At 40.7% G+C, this 25,614-nt stretch overlaps 1 protein-coding gene across 1 annotated transcript in view; it reads right to left on the reverse strand.

Annotated features, from left to right (window-relative positions):
- Positions 1 to 1,372: 1,372 nt before the first annotated feature.
- ESYT3 (extended synaptotagmin 3) overlaps positions 1,373 to 25,614 on the reverse strand; it is a 57,373-nt gene continuing 33,131 nt past the window's right edge. The window contains exons 8-23 of the mRNA XM_065413568.1: positions 24,901 to 25,021; positions 23,048 to 23,209; positions 20,110 to 20,192; positions 16,504 to 16,552; positions 15,783 to 15,872; positions 14,238 to 14,300; positions 14,082 to 14,150; positions 11,780 to 11,845; positions 9,925 to 10,011; positions 9,321 to 9,470; positions 7,477 to 7,895; positions 6,039 to 6,137; positions 5,271 to 5,402; positions 3,436 to 3,541; positions 2,759 to 2,808; positions 1,373 to 1,409 (exon numbers count right to left, since the gene is read on the reverse strand). Coding sequence (XP_065269640.1) covers positions 1,373 to 1,409; positions 2,759 to 2,808; positions 3,436 to 3,541; positions 5,271 to 5,402; positions 6,039 to 6,137; positions 7,477 to 7,895; positions 9,321 to 9,470; positions 9,925 to 10,011; positions 11,780 to 11,845; positions 14,082 to 14,150; positions 14,238 to 14,300; positions 15,783 to 15,872; positions 16,504 to 16,552; positions 20,110 to 20,192; positions 23,048 to 23,209; positions 24,901 to 25,021 — 1,783 coding nt within the window. The remainder of the gene's footprint in view (positions 1,410 to 2,758; positions 2,809 to 3,435; positions 3,542 to 5,270; positions 5,403 to 6,038; positions 6,138 to 7,476; positions 7,896 to 9,320; positions 9,471 to 9,924; positions 10,012 to 11,779; positions 11,846 to 14,081; positions 14,151 to 14,237; positions 14,301 to 15,782; positions 15,873 to 16,503; positions 16,553 to 20,109; positions 20,193 to 23,047; positions 23,210 to 24,900; positions 25,022 to 25,614) is intronic.

Genomic DNA, 25,614 nt, shown 5'->3' on the forward strand with positions numbered 1-25,614 from the left:
GAAAACTTAGCTTCAGTCCACCCTTCTCTACACCATCCCTGGGTGGATTTGGTAGATCTAGAAGCCAAACGATTAATAGTTTGTTGTAAACTTTAAACATCTGCAGCAATAGTTTTATATGCAGTAAAGCCCTTAACTTCTACTCAAAAGTAGAACTAACCCCTTCACTTAAATCACTGCAGAAAATACTGTATTAGAATTCAAGCATAAGATCCAGTTCTTGCTGTATGAATTAGTGACCCATTTATCTGATGCTTACCCACTATTGGACTCGTGGCTGGCTGCTGTAAAGGCTTTTTGGGATATTGACCATCATAGTTCTGGGGAGCAGGAGTTGGATGTTCTGTGATTCAGCCAGACTCTGTTAAGTTGGGCAATATCTTACAGCTAAAAACAGATATTTGAAACTTACTAGCTTTCAAATGCAGAGTGGAAAGCCTGTGCTGGTCTTTTGAGCCAGCTGTGCTACTGAGAGCTAGACCTTGGCTCAGGCATTTATCTCATGAGCAAGACTAAAACCATCATTTTTAAACAATTTATTGTACATTTTGAAACTTTAAAAATATACTGAATTCCTGGAAGTATTTTGGTACATACTTGACCCATGTTTAAATAAAAACCTGTTAAAGATAACTACAGTTTTATAAGTGGACTGTGCATTATTAGCAAGGTTCACAAGACAGTTAAGTACAGTAATAAAATTTTCAACATTAAGGCATCCGATTAAAACCCTGTTAATAATTTGGCACAGTTATTCACCCTGCTTTGGTGGCTCATTACATATATACCTTTCCAGATAGCACCTATAAATTGGCTTTATGAAAAGCTCCTGGACAGTTGCATAGTAACAATAGTATCTAGACTTGTATATCAATTGTAATAACTTCTTTTTTTGAAGCACTATCATCTTGTAATGGAGTGTTTTGAAAGTCTATTCTGCACCTGCCATAGTTTAATGCATTCTGTTAACAAGATACCGGCAGCCTGGAGAAGTGAAGTCTATCTTACAAAAAAGTCAGACCTGCTGTACTCTTGGGACTAAAGATATTCTTGTTTAAATGAACAATCAAATATGGAAACCAAAGTTTCTTTGAAGATATGCCTTATAGGACTAATCCAAGAACAAATGCTTGAGTACCTAATAATACATTTAGAACCAGTCTAAATCTGAAGATTTAAAATTTCTTGTATTCTTACCTTTTCTAAAATGATAGCCAGTCATTGAAAAAGGTAAACTATAAACATTTCACCTCACAACTTGCTTTGTGTACAATATTCTGACGTTTTAAAATAGATTAGTTACAGAATATACATATATACATTGATATAAAGAGTAAATAGTTATTGCATAAAAGGCACATGATACAGGACATCATCTTCTGCTCCGTCTCTTTGCCGTCAGCTCATACCTGCAAGAGACATAAATTTGCGGTCTTTAAAAACTATATTTGAAAGAAGCACCTATAAGAAAACAAGTCTAGTGTAGTTTTAACAAGTGCCCTTTAGGAGTTTCTCTCGTTTTGTGTGAGAGACACAAGGTGGGTGAGATCTTTTATTGGACCAACTTCTGTTGGTGAAAGAGACAAGCTTTTGAGTTCAGCTTCATGTTTTTCAAGCTCTTCTCTTAGTGCAGGGGTAGACAACCTAGGGCACGTGTGCCAAAGGCGGCACGTGAGCTGATTTAAAAAAAAAAACGTATTTACTTTACATACAATAGTTTAGTTATATATTATAGACTTATAGAAAGACCTTCTAAAAATGTTAATGTATTACTGGCACGCAAAACCTTAAATTAGAGTGAATAAATGAAGACTCGGTACACCACTTCTGAAAGGTTGCCAACCCCTGTCTAAGTGTAACATTCATTTGTGGGGGCGTGGGAAAGAGCTACACAGCTCTTCATGCCTTTGAAGCTCTTCTTTGTGTAACATGCATGGAATGGGGGTGCAGGTGGGGGAGGAGAAAAGAGCTGAAGCCATTAAATTCCAGCACTCAGTAGAAACTTTAAAACAGTGTAAACTTGCAATGGGGAAAATTAGCAATTGAAATAATTTAGAAACTAGGTTGAGGCCTTTTTGACCTGTCTGAACCTTAACTAAAAGTTTGTAACCAAAACATGATAGGTGCATGTCTGGTGGCTAGACATCTCAACCTGCGTGTGCAGTTTTTCCAGTTTGAAATCAGGTAATAGAAGTACCTGCTCCAAATTTAAGATTAAGTATCTAATACTGCAGTGTTTTCTTGTTGCTACTGTAGCCTCAGTCATGATCACTAAAGGTTTCACATTTGAAACTAGACAGGCATGATCTTGAACATCTTAATGTTTAATAATTCCTATACAGTAATACTGTTTGAAATTTATCAGAAAATCAGTATTGCTGATAGACATTTATCTCCAAGTTATGAAAAATCAAGTGCCTTGTAGCAAACAATACCCCGTTAATGTGCTACTTTTGTTTTGCCCCAGAGTTTAATGCAACTATTCTACATTAATCTACAAAATATTCTTAGTTTATTAATCCTCTCAAATACATTTCAAGCAGTACATCTTGTACTAATAAACAAGTTAACCATTTAAATTTGGTTCTGTATCCAAGCTAATTCTAGTTAGTTTTACATTTGCACTTGATAATGGACTATTCACTCAAATTACAAAACATATGGCCCATAATTTAAGATAAAAGTAGCACATTTGTAATCAAGATGTTTCACTTAAGAGGCAGTGGTTAGCAAGCTTTGAAGCTATAAAGAAACTTACGATTGTGAAAAGCCTTTGATTAAATCTTCCTTTGACAGGTCAATCAGCACCTTTAATTAAAAAAAAAAAGCCATATTTTATAGCCAACATATACATTTAAACTTTGCTCACAGATTTGTAAATGTAAACTGTTAGCCTCTCCTCCAGTCAGAATTCTAGAGGTATAGCTCCAGTTCCAAAGAGCTGAGCTTTAAACATTGTTACCACCCTCAGCACTGAGCACAGCTGCTCAGGAATTTTCCATCAGAGTGACTGATGGGAAATTTTTAGTTTTGCCAGTGAATTTTCTGTTAGAAAATTATTCCCATGCCTCAGCAGCCCGTCAGGCAAGTTGCAGGGGAGCCCTGGTTCCTTGGCAGCCACGGAGCATATTTTTCTCTCTACTAAACTAAGTAGTGCAGAATTCCAGTTCCGCAAAAAATTGAATTTGTGGCTTTTCATCCTATTTTGGCACAAAGATTTCCAAAAATTGTTTCCTGGCCAGTCCTACCTGCTGGCACTATAATTTAGTGGCAGAAAGCTTTATCACCTGTGATACTGAGGGCCAGAAAACAGTTTAAGTGTAAGTCTTATACAAAAAAGTTAGAGTATGAACAGATGTCCAGTCAGCTTCTATGGTAAAGACATTTTTTAGAATAAATGTTTAATATTGAATAGTACTTTAGTTTAAAACTTACTTTTCCCAATTCCCTTCTCTCACGTGAAATAAGCGGCCTGCTATTTTTCACTGCAACGTCTAGTGTTCTTTTCTTAACTTCTTCCAAAGCTTCAAAAAATTCAAATCTAAAAAGAGAGTTTTCAAAAAGTGCATGCTAATAAAGAGACTAGAATCAATGAAGTCAAACTGTACTAATAAAAACCAAAAGCTAGACACAAGTGTCAGTGGTCAAAACAAACTAGTATTGTAGAGAGTCAGCATGGCTGTGCTTTACAGGATAAGGTGTACTCTACAAAGTGAGTCCTAAACACAGGTTGAGAACTTCACTATCCATTTGAATACAAACCTTGACAACATTAGTGTCCAAAACAGGAGTTTTATATTTGATCAGAGCAACTTGCACCAGTCTGGAAGGCTCAGACCCTACCTGTTCAGTGGAGACTAGATCCCTACTTGTCTTTGGTAGTAGTATTTCCGTAGTTAACCTTATTAGTTGTTGCACACAAATCCCTTCTAGATCAATGACCGAATACATCATCTGAGGATTGATTAGCACTTTCCACCACAGCAAGAGAACATGGGCAATACAAAAGACACGTGTTTAGGATGAACTTCTATTTATGGCTATCTTCTCCCATATGCAGATTTTGAATGGCTACAGGACAAAATCCATCATTTAATGGAAGCAGCCCACAATTAAACCCTCACATGGGGGGGGGGGGGGGGAGGGACCTGTGTCATATTAAGGCAAGACAAAAGAAGTGGGGTAAGAGTTCTTAGTCACGATTCTGGCACATGCTATGCTAGTCATCCAAACTGAAAACAAAATTAGGTCTGGGAGGTGCTGTGTAGGGAAGAGAGTGTCAGCATGACCAAAGTTTTTCCAAAAGTCAGGTTTGTAAGGTGGAGTGTTTTGAGATAGTGAATACTACGTATTCACTGAACTGCATTACAAGTAGTACAGGACTTGTGAGATACTGGAAAGAGGGATGGGGGAGAAGAGGAAGTGTTCTCAACAGCAGTGGTGAGGCTTCAAAAGGAGCAGAGAGGCAAATACACAGCAGTCATCCAGGGAGTAAGAAACAACAATTCCACAGTTTTAAGAAGTCAGGGGTTAAGATTTTTCAATAGTTATTGATTTTGCATGGCCCACCTTGAGACAAAGTCTCTCTCCATTTCCAGAAAGTGCTGAACACCTCTGAAGTGTCAAGTGGGGCTCCAAAAACAGGCACCCAAAGTCACTTTTTCAAAAATGTTGGCTGAACAGTTGAGTAGCGGGTTTTACTTATTTGTATTGATGTTTTAAGCACTAGTGTGCGTGGCCCTATACAAACGGACAGAAAATATGGTTTACAACCTAAACTAGATCATGTAATTTAGACATATAACAAACCAACTGGCCCAGTCTCAAAAAGGTGACTTTTTAAAGTCTTTGTGGAAGCGTAAAAGGAATCAGTGGGCTTCAAAGGAAGGGTTTGGTGCACCAAAAGGAAAGACTAACAGGCAAGAGAGTTACATGCAAGAAGAGGGGATACAACAGGAACAAGCCACATTAAGAGACAAGCAGCAGCATTTACTGAACTTTGGAAAGGCAGGAGAGAGGGATGTCCCTAGAAATACAAAGCAGACTGGTGTTTGGTTCTGCCCAAGTACCTTAAATTACTGGTGAATTCCAGCCCCTAACAGTAAGTTTTGTAGAAAAGCTGAAAGGACTATATGGTGCAAAGACTTAATATATGACAGATGCATACAGCTATGCAAACTATTTCATTAGGTAGAGTGAGTTCCTGCTAAAGTTCAGTTAATCTTTTCTGTTAATAGTTCAGCAGTAATTATATGAAGTTTCCTACTTACTTCTCGTCATAATGGGGGTTCAGTGTTTTTTTCTTAACAGTAGTCTTCTTTCTGCTTGCCCATCTTTTATCTGGAAGCAGGTAGACACGAACATATGGATCTACTCCACGATTAGAAGCTGGCATCAAGTTTCTTTTAAAAGAACATAAGTCTGTGTTGATACGATAGGGAGCCTCTTTACTATGTACATTCTGAACTAAAAGTCAGGCCAAACTTAGGCTAGAGGATAAAAGTAATAGTCTTGGTGGCTGGTTTGTAAGCAAGGAATGCTTTTAGGTGTTTCAAATTCAGTTATATAAAATTTTCCAGACTCATTGAGTTGAGTGGAAGCTGCTGGACACTGCTTTTGAGAAATGAGGCCACCTGAGTAGGGATGTAGTAATCTAACTGTAGGCATCTATTCTTGAAAAATCAAGGCCAATACCCCTCGTGTTCCAGGGCATTCCCCCACCATTAGTGTTAGTAAAAGTTACTGTATGGGCAGGTTATTCCATAATTTTAACAAATCCTAAAGTGGACATTTTCCACTGAACCTGCTGTACCAGCCACTATCAGACACAGAATACTACGTTGATGAAATGTGGTGATTTCTGTGCCTAGCAAAGTTGCACAGTTTGAGTCAGCAAATGTTTCTTACAGGAATGTTAGCACTGCTGTGTTGTGTACACTGCATGAGAGAGAGACATTGAAGTGAAGCATTAATATTCACAAGAAACGCTATGTTCTCATTTAGATTCTAGGTAAATACAAACAGTACGTCAGTGTTACCTGCAACTATTTACCATCACAATGAGACTCCGTCGCAAAGAGGCATATCGCACAGTGAGCTGGATCTCTCCCAGGAGCACTCCAGTTAGATTAGTTCCACTGTAAGACAGTTACATGTTCAGGATTTTCAACTATTTAGCATCCGGATGCACACACAAGATCAGTACACAAGGTGTGTGCTATGAGATGCAGGGGTTGAGGTTCATTTTCAGTTGAACAAGTCACAACAATGGGGAAAAACTACATTAAAAATGCATTGAAATCCAGTGTATCATTAAATCAGTCACTCACCAAAACATATTATACATCTCACCTTGAGAAATGTAAACCCAGTTTTCCAAGCACAGCACTTACCTGTTCCTGGTATCCTCCATTTGTTCCTGTAGAATATGAGTGATCTACAAGGCCTCTACCAGAAATGCTCATTTTAATGCCAAGAATGGTCATGGTGTTTATTATATTGGTATCTGCTCTTGGTATTAGTGTAGCATAGGGATGACAGCACATGCTTCCATAACTTAAATATCTGATTATTATAAGTGCTCTTTAATAAGTACAGTACAATGTGTGTGTAATCCTCTGCTTAGTGACTTTGTTTGGGGGCCCTGTCTCCGTACATCACCTGGAATGTTATTAAAAAGATTCATAACAAATTCCTATTTTAAATTAAGTTGACTTCCACTATATGGAAGTATTGACTTTAAAAGGTTAAAACTAACAGCTGAAATTGGTTTGATGCCTCTACTTGATTGACAGAAACTTCTGTGCTTCTTTTAGCTCACAAAGTGGCTAAAATTTCTCAAAAGGGAAATAATTATACAAAGCCAGATGCATGGGGCTCCCACTGACTCCTATGGGACAGACCCTACCTGATGGCAGTACTGGCTCACACACACTTTTCCGGCCTCCTAATAAGACCATCCGTGCACGGATTGTGAAAACTGTTGAAAGTTTTTCCATTTTCAAAAGTGGCTGGGAAAACGTCAGCCAAACCTACTTGATCTTTAGTCTGTTTGCATCACTTCGCAAAGGTTTCACTTTAATGTGTATTACACGTGGAGTTCTACCCTTACCTTTAATCCCAAATATGCTTATTGTACCTGAGTCAAGTGTATTTTTCAATGATGGGATGTGGGACTTACTACGTGAACCCTGTGGAGTGCCTTAAATGCATAAAACTAAATTCAGCCTTCATGTAAGGAGATGCAATTCCCTTGAAAACAAAGGCAAAAAGAGCTGCATCTGCTTACACAGATCTGAATTTGACTGAAGTTTACTTGCTCCTGACTGAAATGTTTATGCGAGTTCCCTGCTAAATCCTTGGATTTCAAGTCAGTGTTGTGGGCTGAGACCTCAACCATTCCTTTGTACATAGTAGAAGCCTGCAAAAAGAAGAGTGTCCAGGTAAAGCAAAATTCAAGCGTAAGAAGATACATACTTAAGAAGGTTCGGATTGCTGTGATCTAATTCAAAGCATGAAGAGGCAAGAGAACCCAATGAAGCAACACTGGGGGCAGCGTTGTGTTCCAGGGTTCTTGTGGGTAGAGTCACCAATGGTTGGGATTCCAGATTGTGTGCCCCTGCTGGTGCATTAAGCTCAGCGATAGTCTCATTTACTGCAGGGCCTGCTGGGTTCTCAGATCCAGTAAGATCTGCACTGCTCTCCTTCTTAGCTTCTTTGGATTCAGGCACTCCAGAGTCTTTGCTCACATGGGGCATTTTGGAGGGTTCTGCTTTTGATGGTAGGGGATTTTTGCATTGGTTTCCATCCTTCTCTGCTGCAGGTACAGGAACTTGCTTCAAGGCATTAACACCAGTATAGGTGCTTTGTGGATCAGGTTCCTTGATGCACAAGACCTAAAACCAAGCGATATAGAAAATCAGCTAGTGATTAATGCCGATATTAAAGTGCATGCTCATTCTGAAGAGCACAGTACTGATTTCCTGTTAGATTATCCTAGACCATCCTCTGCCAGCACGATTGTGTCTCATAGCACATATTGTATCTAAGAACTCCTAAGTAATGGGGCTTCCACTACTGCCCTTAGGACACTTGCCAAACTCTAGGAAGTTGTTCTCATTAGATTACACTCCCCACCACCGCTCCCCAGTTTCATCCCTTCTCTCCCTAAGCAAATAAAGGGATGATTTTGTACTAAAGGTGCTGAACGGGAACTAAAACTGGGTTCTAATCCCAGCTCTGCTATACAGACTCCCTATGAGACACTGGAATAGTCAATATTTGTGTGACTCTGTTCCCCCATCTGGAAAATGGGAATCTACTTCCTATCTTCTCTATTGAAATTGGAAGCTCTTCGGGGTAGGGACTTGCTTGCTGTGCATAGGTGTACCTACCTAGCATTATAGCACCCTGATTCCTGCTGGTCACTTTTCCTAACAAAGGTTAGGAAAAAATGTTCAAAACACCATGGCCAATATTGGGGCAGGGAGAGGAAGTGTTTAGGGTTAGGTTACCGAATGCAAATTCAGGCCTTTATATAAAAGTGGCCTAAACTGCCCGAGGCTCCTGGGTGTTCAGCACTTTTGAAATCAGGTCACTTATTTAGGTGTTTAAATATTCATTTTAGCAGCCTAACTGTAGGTTGTTTTTTTAAAAAGAAATATCGTCAAAACTCTTGACTTTTACCAAATTTTCCTGGGGGTGGTGGTGGGGAAATGGTGAGAAGAGGACGACACATGAGATGAACACACACCCGCACACACACACTAACTGGGATGAAATGCAGCATACCAAATTTCAGAGGGACCAGTTTCTTTTAGGGGAGGTAAGGGGGAGAAATCAGGCTTACAATGAGAAGCTAGCTTCAATCTTAACTATAGGGCAGCTACCACTGCTACACCCTAGTCTTGCAGCTAAATGATAAAATAAGCAGTGTGTATATTTAAGAAAACACTTGGCAACAGTTTGCTAAAATAAAAAAAAAATCCTATTCTATTGGGTAGGGCACATACAGTACATGGGTTGAATCGGATGTAGTTCTTGTATTTGTTTGCAATGACTAAGTTAGGAAACACAATCAGTTTAGTTTGGGTGTTATCCTTCAGGACAGATTCATATAGTTTCAGTTGAGTTGCAGTTAAATCTGAGCATATAATTTCATAACTGCTAGCAGTTATGTCGCATTTGTTGGGATGTACAGATTTTAAAAATGTATCTAGACAGGCCATGGAGTAGAGATTTATAGGTTTATTTCAGTGACATTCAGGCTTCTTCTGGGGAATCAGAGTAAAAAGAAAGTATATGAAAGAGGAACAACATACCCGCAACACAAGTTTCATCTTAATAAAACTGTCTAAACCAGAATGATCCAGCTGAAATTTCTGATCAAGAGTCATCTCAGAATCCTTTAGCAAGTGGGAGAGAGAGACAACCAAAGTTCCCAGCGCATTCTCCCGATCCTTATCTTTTATCTGGAAAGAGGAGGTTTTTATTAGAAGGCAAGGTATGATGTATTATGTATACAGCAAAGCTAGACGTTTGGAATAACTTAACAGACCAAACCGTGGAAAGAAGGCGTTTGTCTATTGTAGGGCCTACTATTGAATATGGATGCATTCAGACAGGCCATGCCAACATTCCAGAAAGCACAACCAGTTGATGTATTTTAAGGGCAAATCCCACGCATCTCTCTGTGACTGGGGAGACCCCCATAGCAGTAGAACTGGCACAGATTTCTGCAGGGGCTGGAGAATTCATCATTCCTTCTCCCCCTAAAGGGAGCACACAAGTCCAAAGACTGTTCCAGCTCAAACACAAATCCCAGCAGGCACGTAGAGGAGTGAAGCTGCATCACATCCACTGTAAATAGGCATCAGACACAGACTATAAATTCAGAGAAGGCAAAGGAAGAACACTTGTTTTCACCTCCAAATGAAGCGACTGGGACTGTGCACTGTGGACGAAGAACGTGAAAGCCTGGCCCCACACAGGATCTTTACTGAAGTTGCAGGTCTGTAGAAAGAAGAGGATTGTGGTATTTTAGCTTTTTGTTCTTGTCCAAGTGTTTGTTAGGACTTTATATATAGACATAAGACAATGATGTGGCATTGGAAATCCCTCTATTATGGTTGTTTTATCCAAATGATGCTACATCCAAGCCATAAAGACAGTGGAATTCCCAGGGCAGACAAGTGCACAGAAACACGGTCTCTGGCTGGCAAAGCCAGAACAAGTTCTGCAGAACATGTGAGTGCCAAGACAGGTCAGTCGGGTTATAATCTGCTCTGACTAGCGTTCCCATAACCTGCAACATCAGGATTCTTCTCTGCCTTTCAAAATAAAAAGCAAAAACTAGTTGCTTCCAAATGGAACCTCCCAGATAACAGGAAGTGGCTTCCACAGTCACCAGCACTGAATTCCACTGGGTACAGCAGGTAGAAATGAAGGATACAGAGGCTGAAGCAGAGATTCTCAAGCTGGATGTTGCAGGTTCTAACCCCTTGTGTGTGACTACTTCAGAAGCAAAGAGAGCTGGGACTGCCAGTAGGGCCTTTGCTGAGGCTGCTCCATAAAACGGACTGCCTCTGCTGACCCCAAGAGCACTGCCAGAAGGGCCCACTGGCTGGGAATGGGGGAGAGGAGCACCAAGGACCCCCGAGAAGGGAGAATTGGTTTGGGGGAGAGGGGAGGAAGACGACTAAAGCGAGAACCTGGGAAGGGGCTGCAGGCATCTGAAGGGGCAAGGATTAAGGTAAAACCAAATTTCATTGGGCGGGGGAGGGGCGTGTGGCTGGAACTGATGTAACGGGAGAATATTTGAGTGCAGGCAAATTGAGCTTGTGTGCATGGGGAATAGGATTCACTCCAATTTGTCGGGAGGTGAGAGAAATGTATTTGTGATAAAAGTGACTGCAGGGCAGTAAGTCGAATGGAATTAATGGGAGGGAAGGACTGACTCGAGCAGGTATTTATTATGTTTGTCAGGGTGAGAACTGAGTAACTGAGGAGAAGAAACTCATTGCAAGTGGATTTTTATTGTAAAGAGGAAAACGATCCAGGAGGGGAGTGGGAAGAGATTCATTTTAATTTGGCTGAGGGTGAAGGAAAGAGACTGTGATGGGAATTGGTTTCAAATATAATAGGGAGGAGAATTTATTCTGATGACAGGGGCAGATACCAGCCTGACACCAGTGGGAAGGGATGTGGTCCATGCGATGACCACACTATATCGACACGAGCCACACGATGAAAAAATTTGGTAAGCCACTATGTCCTGGTAACACTTTCGTATTGGCCCATGTGACCTGTTAATCACCACATAAAATGTGTCTGTACAGCAGATGCTAAAAAAATAAATTGTTACCTCTAAATTCAAGCTTTACTTGAAATACAAACCAAAAGCCATGCTTAAAGTAGTGCAGTCCTTCCATATGCAATCTATATTTGGGGAGGGATAGGTTTGAGCATTGGCCTGCTAAACCCAGGGTTGTGAGTTCAATCCTTGAGGGGGCCACTTAGGGATCTGGGGCAAAAATCAGTACTTGGTCCTGCTAGTGAAGGCAGGGGGCTGGACTTGATGACCTTTCGGGGTCCCTTCCAGTTCTAGGAGATAATAATATATGGAGATATACCTATTATTTATATGCCATACAGCTGTGTTCATGTCTATAACTCTGCTGGATCACTTTCACTAGTAACTTTTTTAAGTCAGCTAAGCATCAAAAATACCTTCATGTAAAAAGTAATGTTTTAAGACAAATGGAAGGATTCGACAGCTCACCTTGCTTTTCTGAATTTTGTTACCCACTGTGAGCTGGACGTAGGAGGAAGGGTCCCGGTCCATCTTCTGTTTCCCATTTTTTAAAAGAAGGGGAGGAGACAGTTATTAGTCATTTTCAGCCAGCAATACAAAGCCATTTCTGCTCTAGCTAATCTGCAATATTTAGCTGGGGAAAAAAAAGCAACCCTAACTTTAAACTCTCAGGCTGAGATTTGGGCAACCTATTTCCATTAAAATTAATAGGAATTAAGCAGCCAGATCTCCTAAATCCCACTCTAAATATTTAATGGAAATTTCATCCATTCTTCCCCCCCCCCCCAAAAAAAAAAAACCCCACCATCCTTACACAATAAGAGAATCCAGCCATTGGACTAATTCCTACCCTCATATCCACTGCTGTAAGACTTTCTACTCTTAAGGTGTCCTTTCAGTTCAATCTCTGTAAACTTTCATCCTTCCAAAATGGGCTAAAGAGGATGGTTACCAACTAGTAGCCTGGCCACCTACTTGCACCAGATATTGCTCAGGTATTTTTGCACCATCTTATCCAATGTTGTCAGTTCAGCACGAGCTGAGCAACTGTCTGCAGGGGAAGGCAGCATATGCAGCAAGGAATGAAAAATGGTACGAAAGCGTCAGCCAAATCATGTGCTAGTTTGAACATAAAACTAAGTTACATTCTGGACCATTCTTAAGTAACTTTTAAGTTTTGGATTTGCATGGCTTGCTGCTACAAACACACCGTATTTTGATCTTCCACCATCCAAGTTTCAGATTTAAGCCAAACTATTGTGCATTCTGGATATAAATAGGTGGCAGCTATTAATGTAGGTGTTTTTTGGGAAGGAAGACAAGTGGGGAGAAAAAAAAATAAAATAAAAACAGATAAGATTCTTCCCCTCAGCAAAGATTCCCACATTCAAACAGCTACCCACATGATTCACTGAGGCTCAGGCCCTCGCGAGGGGATTTCCCTAGAATCTGGATTCATTGTGTATGCAGCTAGAGTGCCAGCCTTTGAAACCTCATGACAAGATGCACTTTCCCAATGGAGGCTAGTTCCTTCCCAGGATGGATAACGCAGCCTCCAGCAGCAGCCTCCAGCAAGAGAGGAAAAAACCCACAGGCACCAATGGGCTATTGTTTCCCACCCCAAAAGCCTACAATGGTACTCTTAAGGAAACAATGTATCCCTCAAGTCAGTACCCTCTCCCTGATGCTGAGGAACACCCATAGGATCCTGTTTGGACTCCTACTGAAAGACTGTGTAAGATTCCCTCATTTGTCGTCGTATAGGTCGGTGTTTCTGAACCTTTTTGTTACCAGGAACCAGCTTGCTGCCTTCCCTGTGTCCACAGACCGGTCGTTGAGAAACTCTGGTATAGGTAATAAACAAGCATAGGAAAAAAGGGATCTACTGCTCACTGTAGAATGACCAAAATAAGATGGGTGGGTGGGTGAAGATAGATGGGGAAAGGAGAATTGAGTCCTTAGAGTATGATGACAACAAAAATAGCGACCCTGAAGGGAAGCAGGATTGAATCCAACGGGCATTGTAAATGTAGAAATCTTACAGTTTATGTTGTGTAATTCAGCAAACCTAAAGTCAACCAATCAGAAACGGGATTAACTCAAGATTCTGTGGAATGGATGTACAGTTGGTTTGAAAGAAGAGTAAGCGGGTATAGCTGAAGAGATGTGTCCTGGTCGGATTACAGAAAGCCAAGAGAGGTAGGTGCTTTACAGATGCAACATTTGAGGAGTACAGGGAATAAGTGGAAGGGAAAAGGAGGAGGTTAATATGGTAGGGTAGCTTTGGAAACTCCTCTAAATACTAAGAGAAAGGGATTGTGCTAGATTCTAAAGAAGACAGAAAGCCAGTGACCATTTCTGAGAAAAAGGAAGATGTCCATTAGCCCATTTTGGAAGGATGGAAGTTTACAGAGATTGAACTGAAAGGACACCTTAAGAGTAGAAAGCCTTACAGCAGTGGATATGAGGGTAGGAATTAGTCCAATGGCTGGATTCTCTTAGGTGAGAGATTCTATTGTTTCACATTCCCTCACTTACACAGTGTCAAAATGAAATCACAGAAAAGCAGCAGGCTGTATCCATTGACGGAGCTAATGGAGTTATACCAGGGATGGCTCTGGCCCACTGATGTAGAGAACAACGGTTATTCAGACTCCAATTCCTGACATGGTTGAAATGTTTTCCTTTAATGGACACCAGCCCAACCTGTTAAATATTGTGTAATGCAGCATGTGTTTTTATGGGGTGTTGAGAAAATATCTGTATTTACCTTGAGGTATTTCTGGTTTTTGAACTTCTTTGCACCATATTCACCATTTGAGTATTCAAAGTGATTTTTCTGTATCAGTGGAGAATATATTTTACAACAGTTAGTGCAGCTTTTTTAAAATTAGAAGTATAGGCTGCTTGTTACTTCTGTACTTACCGGAAGGTTGCAAGCACTGTCCAAATAGACTATTAACAATGCTGTGGCTAGACCATTCTTATCCTGCGAAGATCAACAACAAAAACAAAACTCATCAGGGACAAAACCACGGAAGAGCACAAATGCATGGGGTACCTACTAAGACATGAGTTGCTAGACTGAAACAAACAGCTTTTCAACTTGCTCCTAAAACCTGGCATTTAGGGGCATGCAACTCAACGTCTAACTGTTCAAAAAGGATTGAGGTCACACGAGCAGAAACCACAGCATTGTATGCTCCAGTCCTGCTCCCATTCAAATCAGTGTGTGTTTTGTCACTGAAATCAATGGGAGCAAGATGCTTTCACAGACCGTTAGATCTGCACCCCAAAAGCAGAGTGGAGGTGAGGAGAATTATTAATCTGGGTGTACAAATTATGTTCCAGAACATGTTTGTTTCAAGACAAGTGCTGTTCAGGTCAGATGACTATTGACTGATGAAATCAGTGACTAGGGAGAAACTGGATGTGGCCAACAGCCAAACACAACTGGAGTAATTTGTATCACTCGTTCATTGCCATGTCATCCAGGTTTAGATTAATGTAAGGACATTATATGGCTCCAGGGCCAGTGAGGTTCTGTTCTCCATGTTTGCACACCTATCAATTTGCAGTCCACATTATCTAGATGTCTTTCCTTGTCAGATTTGCCATGTGCACATTTAAATACATTAGGCACAAAATATACACAATAGTGAGATAACATGATCTAGTCAATCCAGTCAGTGGTGATGGAAGTTTTAAGATGTGTAGCATGTCTCTAACTACAATTGTAACACAATTTAAAATGAAGTTGAAAGGTTCAAAGTGACTCAACTTCTCAAAAAACGTAGAGTGAAAGTGTGGCCGATCAGGGTTTAAGTCTTCAACATCATGACCTCAGTGCTATGCAACGCCTTTACTGGAGAACTGAGCCCCTCATTCAGGGGGGCATGTAAGCATGTGCTTAACTTTATACCTGGGCATGTCGATCACTATTCAAAAAAAGTGTATAAAGTCCCATTGACTTCACTGGAACTTAAGCATGTGCTTAAGTGCTTTGGTTGAATTGTGGCAAGGAGGGAACACTTTTAAAAATGAGAGTGATGCAAACTAGCCCACTGAGAGTACCACTACAGCGTTCTATAGCCACAGCCCCAAACTAGTTTCACTATTGGGAGTTGGTTTATGCTACGTGCAGGGGCTCAGATACGGTGGTGATTTGGGGGTGGTAGAAGGAAGCGGGGAGAAGAGAGATTATTGGGCCATTGCTGTCAAATGCTACTACTTTTTAAAAAAAGTAAGAAGGGTTGCATCATTTTCCTTATTTTAAACCTAATCAGGAATTAGATGAGCTCTCTTAATGCAAACAAATTCAGTCTTGGGGAAAGTTCATATCTAAGCTCTGTCAAACAAATAAAAGCTCCAGGAGGATTATTTCTGGTTCATAGTTGGGTCATATTACTCTGCAAAGGAGCCGATCAGACTGATATATAATGTCGGAATACCTGAAACAAACAACACTCACCTCATGTAGTTTTTCTTGGTCAGTTACTAATGAAAGCCACTCGAGCTTTAAATGCAAGTGTCCACTTGCAGTCTTACTTAAGGGAAACCACTAAGTGAAGAGAATAAAACAAACAAAAAAAACACACAACCTGAGAACTGTTTGCAGAAAAACGCATTCTGTGTCGCAATCCTACTGTGAATTATGTACAAGAGCCAATTTAAATTGCACTTTGAGCTTGAATTTTTTATGCATAAACTGACCTACTTAAGCGTATTTAGAAACAAAGACTTGAAACATTAATATATAAATAAGATACTAATCATCATATGGAACTAACAATACTAATAAGAGTAAGTACTGGAAACTGGGGGCAGCAATCTCTACATTGTGCTTGATTCCAGAACAAAAGCGTCATACTATAATTTATTGTTTCTTTGCCCAGGAAGAAATTTTTAACTAAGATCTATTTAGAGACTTGTACAAACACTCAGGACACACTATGCATATGCAACACAAATGCAAAATAGCACTTGAGTTTGTACTGTACTGGCAGGAGTTGCCAGTTTAACTGAAAAGCCATTCCTTAGGGTATTTAAAGTTTTATGAGCAACAGTAACCAGCTGTCACTTCTCTTCCCTGTAATAAAATTGTGACAATAACAAGCTGCAAGTGTGCAGAAACATCAGGGAATGTGCAAGGTCCATATTATAACATTTGGAAACAGACCATAAACTTTTACCTCATCAACAATTGTGTCATTCATTACATCAGCAAGGCTTATAAGTAAGCTGCAAGACAAAAAGAGAACATGTCACAATATTCATTACTACATTGAATGTTTTGGTGAACAGCATATTATAATTAATGGACAAGAGATGAATATTTCACCAAACAGATCTATAATGGAATCCATGTCTAGAACAAAAGCTACACGTTACCCTCAGCATGTGTTACTGAACATGTTTGGCTTTTATGAATCTTCTCCCTGTGGAAATGCTTATATAAAACACACATCTGAAGGGACCTTTGAAATGTACCACTCAAGTGTCCCTCATTTTAGGAATCACTTTTAGTGTTCAGAGTTATTTGCATCACAATCAAAAATAATAACCACAACAACCACATTTAAAAAAAAAAAAAAAAAAAAAGAGGTTTAGAGACAATTATTTGGACTAAAGGAATTAATCCCTCAATGTTAAGTTTTCTGCATGAATAAATTTGTGCATCCCTCAGTAGTAATAATTGGGCCTACAAATATACTCTAATTGTGAGCTCAACTGTAAGTGAAAGTTGATAAAATGTCACTATAACAAATGTTGATGGGAAAATGGGAGACAGACTGAATTATTACAAACAAAGGCCTATTTATAGAATTCAAGGACTCTTAAGATCATACCTGGTAAACAAGAAAAGTGTGGAACTGGAAGTCACCACCATCTTTTTCTGTCTCCTCCAGCACCATAGGTGCCGACTCCATGGGTGCTGCGGGGCTGGAGCACCCATGGGGAAAAATTAGCGGGTGCTCCACACCCACAGGCAGCCAAGCTCCCCTCGCCCCGCCTCCTGCCCCCCTCCCACTCCTGAGCACACCACATCCCGCTACCCCTCCCACCCCCCAGCGCTTCCCGCCTACCGCCTAACAGCTGTTTGGCAGTGCTTAGGACTTTACGGGAGGGAGGGTGAGGAATAGGGAAGCGGCGTGCTCGAGGGAGGAGGTGGAGAAGAGGTGGGGACTTTGGGGAAGGGGGTGGAATTGGAGCAGAGCGAAGGCGGTGCAGGGGTGGGGCAGTGAGGGGGGGGGGAAATCAAGCACCCACGGGGCAGAGGGGAAGTTGGCACCTATGTCCAGCACCCTCAGGTGCATAGAGTGTTCACCAGTTTCCACGATTTATTTTGGTCTTTTGCTGGACTATTCAGGCCTTTGAGTGTCATGTTGATGGATTTGGCTTCTCTCTCGTTCTGCATATGTTTCTCTAGGTTCCCCTCTTTCTAGGTGATTTCCATATCATTTTCAGTGGAAGTAGTGTTTATGGCATCCTTAAAGCGTGTCCTAAATACATCCATTGTTGTCTTTTTACCATATTTGATGCCTTAGATTGGGTTGCAACATCAGAAATTCTAAGTAGAGCAAGAAACTCTTGCCAACAGACTCTGAAGATCTTCTGCAATCATTTACTTTGGAATGAGTTGGTCATCTTATCAATTTCTGTTGGAGATTTTCATTGCTCTGCTCCATAAAAGGAGGACAAACATGACTCTGGCATTAAAAAATCATTTTTGTATCAGTGCCAATCATGCTACTTTCAAGCTTTTGGAAGCGTTATTTGCCCCTTTGGATATTTGTTGCCTGCACATCTCACTTCCTAGGTAGGTAAGATGACTGATTAATTCTAGTGTTTCCTTCATCCATTCTATGGCTACTTTGGGGACATTGAGAGCCATCTATTTTGTCTTACCATTGTTGACAAAACTGGAAATCAGTGAACCAAAACTGGTGTGTCAGAAATTAGGCCTAATTGGCAGACAAAATAATGAGGGGATGTGCTATTCCACATCATCACTCCCTTTTAGGGGAAAATTAGCAGAAGAGAAAGCTACCTGCCAGCAACCACTGCAGTGAGCTCTACCATCAGAGCTGCCACCCCCAGTGTCTCCTGGGACCCCAGGATTTTTCCATAACACAGTTGGGCCCTCGTCCTGATCCGAAGAGATGTGCTGACACAGACCGTGCCAGAGAGAGGAGCCCAGATGACATTGCCACCTCCGCTGGCTCTGGCTAAATACCAACCACCATCCGAGGCGGTCTTTCTGTCTGACAGTGACACACACTGTTCTGTTCCTTCCCCACCTTATTTCTTCTCTTTTATCTCACTCCTTTTTCCTCCTGTCTCAGGACAGTCTGGCTTAGCTGGCCACGACTATATTTTGCAACACTGCTGTAAACCTGTGACCAGAAAGCCAGCTAATGGCAATGTCCTAAACAGTCTGATGCACATTTGCAAGGTCTCAGAGTGGCTAATAAAAGGATCATGTGCCTTGCCTGTGTTTCTCCAGCAGTGAGAAAGTCAACACCAGAGACAAAAGAGGTGTCTTCTCTTTGATATTCCCCACCACCACCACGTGTATGTGTGCATGCGTGACCCTTTTTTTGCCTTCTAGGAAATGGGATCTGGCTTTAAACAGCAGTAACGGCTCCAGCCCATGTCAACTAACTTGCTCTTTTTCCTAAAAGGACAGATATTTTTAATGCTGTCAAGTGTGTGTGTGTGTGTGTGTGTGTGTGTGTGTGTGTGTGTGTGTGTGTGTGTGTGTGTGTGTGTGTGTGTGTGTGGAGGGGGGGGGGGAAGAGGAGAGGGGGGCTGGTGGTGGTGGTGGTTTCTCTACAAACTATTGAGAGAGAGAAAACACACACACACACACACACACACACACGATGTTTAAAAAACCCTTAGCTAAATACTTCCCATTTCAAGTGCTTTAATGATTTTTCCTTCTCAGTATCTTCAATAAAAGGTTAAAAAGAGTTTTAATGGTGTTTGCACCATGGTTGTAAGCAGGCTAACGTCTGTATACTAAACCCCAAACCTTGTTTCATGTTGGACAGGGACAGGCTCATGTTAAGATGGTTAACTCTTTGGGCCCATTCATTCCATCAAAATTAATACAAACACTTTATTTTGGGTCTTGGTCGCATCCCATTTTTGGGTGGTGGCAAATTGCTTAGTATGTTTTGAAGTACATAAATGTAAAGCACCTCTTCTTAAGAAGCCAGCTCTGATATACTGTACTTAGGTAGGTGGAATTTGGTGGTTCTTAGTTATCTTCTGCAAAGCTTCCCCTAACGCGCTGCTATCTAAGAATGCCATGTTGACAATCCTGTCCGTCCACAGGACAGGTACAGCTCATGAAGTAGCAATGCAAGTTTGACCTTCAGTCCTGGCTTGCAGAGCTCAGGCTTCAGCTAATTTCAGAATCTTAGTCTCTTCTAGGAAGGCCAAAAAAGTGCCAACTGCAGTGGTTGTTTTTATGACCAGGACCCCTCTCTATTAAGAGCCTGACTGAGAGCATCACATTAGTTTCACATACATCAGTGATCGGACAGCATCCAAATGTAGGTACTTCATCATGAATAGTCTGGGATGGATTAGAACTAGAAACCTAGAGGAGGAAGGCTCCACCCCCCAAAGTTATTTTACAAGAAGCCGCTATGTTTCTCATAAGGTTTACATCTCACTGAGCAACCACCACTGACCTATCTATGCCTTTATTATTACAGGGGATTGCTTCTGAAAAATTGATCATACCCGTACTATTGAAAAGAGAAATAGGAAATTATGTGCATCACCTGCCCAGAAAGTCATCTTTATCTGGATCTTCATCATACAAGTCCACTTCTAAGTCCTGACCAGGCACTTCATGAACAACAAACTGCAGGGGGGGGGGGGGGGGGAGAAGAGGAAGAGAGAAAGTCATAGGATTTACAGACAGACAAATATTCACAGGCCACATCAAAAGCCTCAGGCTAGTGACAAGAGTGCAGTACTTCCCAGGGTACATTGAGGAAATATATATATGCTAATGCAGGGTCAGCATAAGCATGATGTGTTTGCATCTTGTCTAAAATCCACATAAATAGATCAGCTTGAAAACTGATATGTCAGTTCGGGGGCCAGGGACAAGTTTGCAGGGCAAACATCTGCTCATTTGATTAAGGGGTTCCGAAGATACTAGTTAACTTGTCAGTTCAGTTGGTAACATAAAAATAGTCTATCAGTTCCAATACAATTAGGCAAGGGGAAAAAAAATAAATAAATAAAAATCACAGAATCATAGAAATGTAGGGCTGGAAGGGGACTTGAGAAATCAGCAAGACCAACCCCATGCACTGAGGCAGGACCAAGTAAACCTAAAGCATCCCTGACAGGTGTTTGCCTAAGATATTCTTTAAAATCTCCAGCGATTTGGATTCCACAACCTCCCTTTGAAACCTATCCCAGAGCTCAACTACCCTTATTCGTTAGAAAGTTTTTCCCTTTCTAAAAATCTCCCTTGCTGCAGATTTAACCCATTGCTTCTTATCCTACCTTCAGTGAACACCAAGAAGAACCGATCCTCATCCTCTTTGTAACAGACCTTAACAAATTTGAAGATGATTATCAAGTTTCCCTCCCCCCCCCCCCCCCGTCATCTTTTCTGAAGACTCAACATGCCCAGTTTTTTTAACCTTTCCTCATAGGTCAGGTTTTCTAAACCTTTTATTATTTTCGTTGCTCTCCTATGACTCTCTCCAATTTGTCCACATCTTTTTTAAAGTGTGGTGCCCAGATTTGGACACAGTACTACAGCTGAGGCCTCACCAGTGCTAGGTAGAGCAGGACAATTACCTCCCATGTCTTACATACAACACTCTTGTTAATACATTCCAGAATATTAGGCTTTCACAACTAGCACATTGAATAAGTCAATTTGAGATCTACTATAATCCCTAGATCCTTTTCTACAGGACTGTAGTCCAACCAGTTATTCTCCATTTTGTAGTTGTGCATTTGATTTTTCCTGTCTAGGGGAAGAAATTCAATAAACAAGTGCAAAGTACATCTTGTTGATTACAGACCAGTTCTCCAATTTGTCAAGTTTATTTTGTATTCCTATCCTGTCCTCCAAAGTGCTTACAACCCCTCCCAGCTTGGTGTCACCTACAGATTTTATAAAACACACTCTCCACATCATTGTCCAAGCGATTAATGAAAATATTGGTTAGTACCAGACCCAGGACTGACCTCTGCAGGACCCCACTAGATATGCCCTCCCAGTATGAGAGCAAGCCATTGATAACTACTCTGAGTACCATTTTTCAACCAGTTATGCACCCACTTTGTAGTAATTTAATCTAGACCACATTTCCCTAGTTTGCTTAGAAAAATGTCATATGGGACTGTGTCAAAAGCCTTTCTAAAAATCAAGATATAATCACATTTACTGCTTCCCCTTATCCAATAGGCCAAAAGGTCAAAGAAGGAAACTTGGTTTGGCATGGTTTGTTCTTGACAAATCCATACTGGCTATTCCTTATAACACTATCATCATCATCATCTACGTTCTTAGAAACTGATTGTCTAATAATTTGTTCCAGTATCTTTCCAGGTATCAAAGTTAGGCTGACTGGTCTATAATACCCTGGATCCTCTTAGTACCTGTCTTTAAAAAGGGGTATAATGTTTGCCCTTCTCCAGTCCTCTGGGACCTCCCCAGTCCTCCGTGATTTCTCAAAGATAATTGAGAATGGTTTCCAGATTGCTTCAGCTAGTTCATTAAGTACCCTAGGATGAATTTCTTCAGGCCCTGCCCACTTGAATACATCTATTTTATCAAGATGGTAGACTATGTTCTTTCCCTATTTTGGCTTCCATTCCACCTCTCTCATTGATAATATTAATTGTATTGAGTATGTGGTTACCACTAACCTTTTTAGTGAAGAGAAACAAAATGAGCATTAAACACCTCAGCATTCTTGAGGTCATCGGTTATTAGCTCTCCTTCCCTGCTAAATAGAGGACCTAAACTTCCTTTTGTCTTTCTCTTGCTCCTAACATATTAATAAAACCTCTTATTGCCTTTTGTGGCCCTGGCTAGCTGTAACCCATTTTGTGCCTTAGCCTCTCTCATTTTGTTCCTACCTACTTGTGCTACTCTTTGTACTCAGCTTTAGCAATTTGTCCATATTTCCAATTTTTTGTAGGATTCCTTTTCAATTTTCAGGTCATTAAAGAGCTCCTGATGGAGCCATATATTGGGCTCTTACTATTCTTGCTGTGAAGAAAAGACATCAGGACAGTCTGCAGTTGTGCCTTTAATTCTGTCCCTTGAGAAACTGCCAGCTCTCCTGAACTCCTTTTCCCCTTAGATTTTCTTCCCAGGGGACCTTACCTACCCGTTTTCTGAGTCTGTTAAAGTCTGATTTTTATGAAGTCCAGTGTCCTTATTTTGCTGCCCTCACTCCTTCCTTGCCTTAGGATTATGAAATCTATCACTTCATGATCATGCTCACTGAAATTGCCTTCCATCTTTAGATTCGCTTCCCATTCCTCCCTGTTGGTCAGAATCAAGGCTAAAATGGCTGTCCCCTTGCTTACTTTCTCTACTTCTGAAAAAAAATGTTGTCTCCAATACCTTCCAAGCACTTATTGAAGGACAGATGAAAAAGTGCCCAAACCAAGTATAATCCACGTATACAGACAAACATTACAACTTCATATGTTTAGAAAGATCAATAGATTCTATACCTCAGACATTTCGTTCCAGATGGGATTAAGATTTCGTTGAATAGTCTTGCTTCGGAACTGCGCCAAGCCAACTCGAAGAATAGCATAAGGGTCAGACTTCCCCCGGAAGTGGTCTTTCTGGACAAGGTTTTCAGCTTCTAGTAGATGAACTCTGACTACTCCCTGAACAAAACAAGCATCACAGATCAACATGAAAACACAGGCCTCTTGAGAATTTCAATACATTGCCTCTTAAAATAGCTATTTCAGGTGTTGGTTCCAATTATCATTTAAGCAAGGCTGCCATGGTATTTTGATGCAGAACATTCTACATAACAGATGTAAAACAGGAAACATTTTTAATGTGTAATTTCATTTACTTAGAAGAGAGCAGTTTCTACTGAGGCACAGTCTAACGTAGGCTATCTTCATATGGTTATAATTGGGCAGGAAAGATCTCCGGTTGACACTACACTATACACACAATTGTAAATAAGGACCTGATCCTGCAAGGTGCTGAGCTACTGAGTTCCCACTGGCTTCATAGGGAACTGAGCATGCTCAGACCTCTTTGGAAGTGCTCCTCTCCCACAGGGCCAGAGCCCGGAAGGACAAAAAATAGCATCCACTGGAAAGGTGTATGATATTTTTGATTAGTTGTCGCAGAGGTGGCCATTCAACTTCCATTTGGTGATTAAATGTAGGTGGAAAACAGCCACCTATCCATTTTCCCCTCACTTTCCCCAATATCTAGAATATTTATAGTATATTCAAGAGAGATTTGCATTTGACAATGTTTTGGATGAATTTTTGTAAGATATTTTATTTCGTAAAAAGATTTGTGATTTTATGCCTTCCTACCTGTTATTTAAGCTCTTTCATTGTTAATGAAAGAATTGCTGGGTTAGCATACAAATCAAGCACAAACTGAAGATTTATCATATTCCTTCATTAACCCAAAGCTTTCATTTGGTAAGGGAGGTCACTGATTAGTCTCTTAAACAAGCCTTATTTACTGTATATACAGGATATACAAAGACCAAGAGGAACATCTGGCCAATTTATGCTTTTGTACCTTAAAACTACTGGGGATACTCTATGAATATCAGAACAGGACTATGTAGAACATGGGTAGTCTATTTTTTGTCAAGGTCCAAATTTCTTGGTCAAAAGGTACAGTCAAGGTCCATCCTCCAGAGAAGAAAATAATAAAAGAACCCCAACAATAACTATTATAAGTACTGTAAATGAAAAGATTTCAGGATCTGTTCAAAAGCATCTGGCAGTCCAGATTTGGCCCACAGTCCACCTATTGACTACCCCCGATGTAGAAGATATTGCTGCAATATAACTCAGTGTGGGGTCAGAGATTAAGAGTACCTAGACACCATTGTGATGGGTGCACTAGAAATACTCAAGATAGAGATATTTGCCTATCAACTACTACTGTCACAGCATTCAGTATCCAGCACCTTTAGCACCATTTGCTCAGATTTCTCCTACACACATTTGAGATGACTTCATTCAGTTTTAATAGACATGAATGGGAGAGAAATATTGGTTGGTATTATACATGGTATGAGCAGGCTTTCCTCTAAAGTTGGGGCACTGCACCACAGTTCAGTATTGCAGTAACTGGTGTTTTCAATCTGAACAGATACCCGCTATCATGCTTCAACCAGTTTTGGTAGGTGGACAATGTCAACTGGGGTCATGTCAACAATCCTAGTTCCCACAGTTTAGAGGTTGATGAGTTGTGTGCACAGCAGGTTAATGCATTCTTCCCCCTCCCCCCCCCCCCCGGTCTTAGCGTACAGCATAGTCAGCTGATTGTGTGTCAATATATTACGTCATCCAGCTCAGAAAACACTCACATATGGGATAGGGAATCGTAGGTGGGAAATTTTCATGTTCTTTTTCAGTGGAATTGTGATTCTGTTTGGTAACACCAGCCGGGCAGCAATCAGGTCTTGGATTATCGTGTCTGACATTAAACTGAAGGGAAAATTTAAACAAACAAAAAAAACACACACAAAGAAGTCATGATTTCAATTACAACAAAAGACATTGCAAATGTGATCATTCTGTCTTCTCCACGCCTTGAAAGAGAATGCCTTCAACTCTCAAAAGGAGGAAAGAACCAAGATTTCAGTCCTAATCTGTGATCTTGCTCATCCATCTGTGCACATGCAAGGGCACAAAATTTATGTTTACACATGCATAACTGAGTTGGATGTGCAAATCCAGAACTGTGCATACAAGTGGCTATTTGCATGTACAACTGCAGTGCGGCGCATCCAAATCTTGCAGTTACAAAAGCTGGCTGGAAATTTGACTTTAGAAGTCTAAATAATAAACAAGAGGATACAAAAGATGAGGCAGGATGAGATGGGAACAAGAGGGTTCAAATCCGGGGTCTCTTTTGCACCACTTGTGGAAACACTATGAACATGTGTATTCCCAAACTTTGGAGTATTTTATTTGGAGTTTGGAGAACTAAAAAAAAAAAAAAAAAAAAAAAAACACAAACAAACAAAGTGACAACTTCACATCAGCATAAAATGACAATTTCTGAACTTGGATCCATG

Source organism: Emys orbicularis, chromosome 11 (genome assembly GCF_028017835.1).
Source record: "Emys orbicularis isolate rEmyOrb1 chromosome 11, rEmyOrb1.hap1, whole genome shotgun sequence".
In the NCBI taxonomy this organism is placed as follows: Eukaryota; Metazoa; Chordata; order Testudines; family Emydidae; genus Emys; species Emys orbicularis.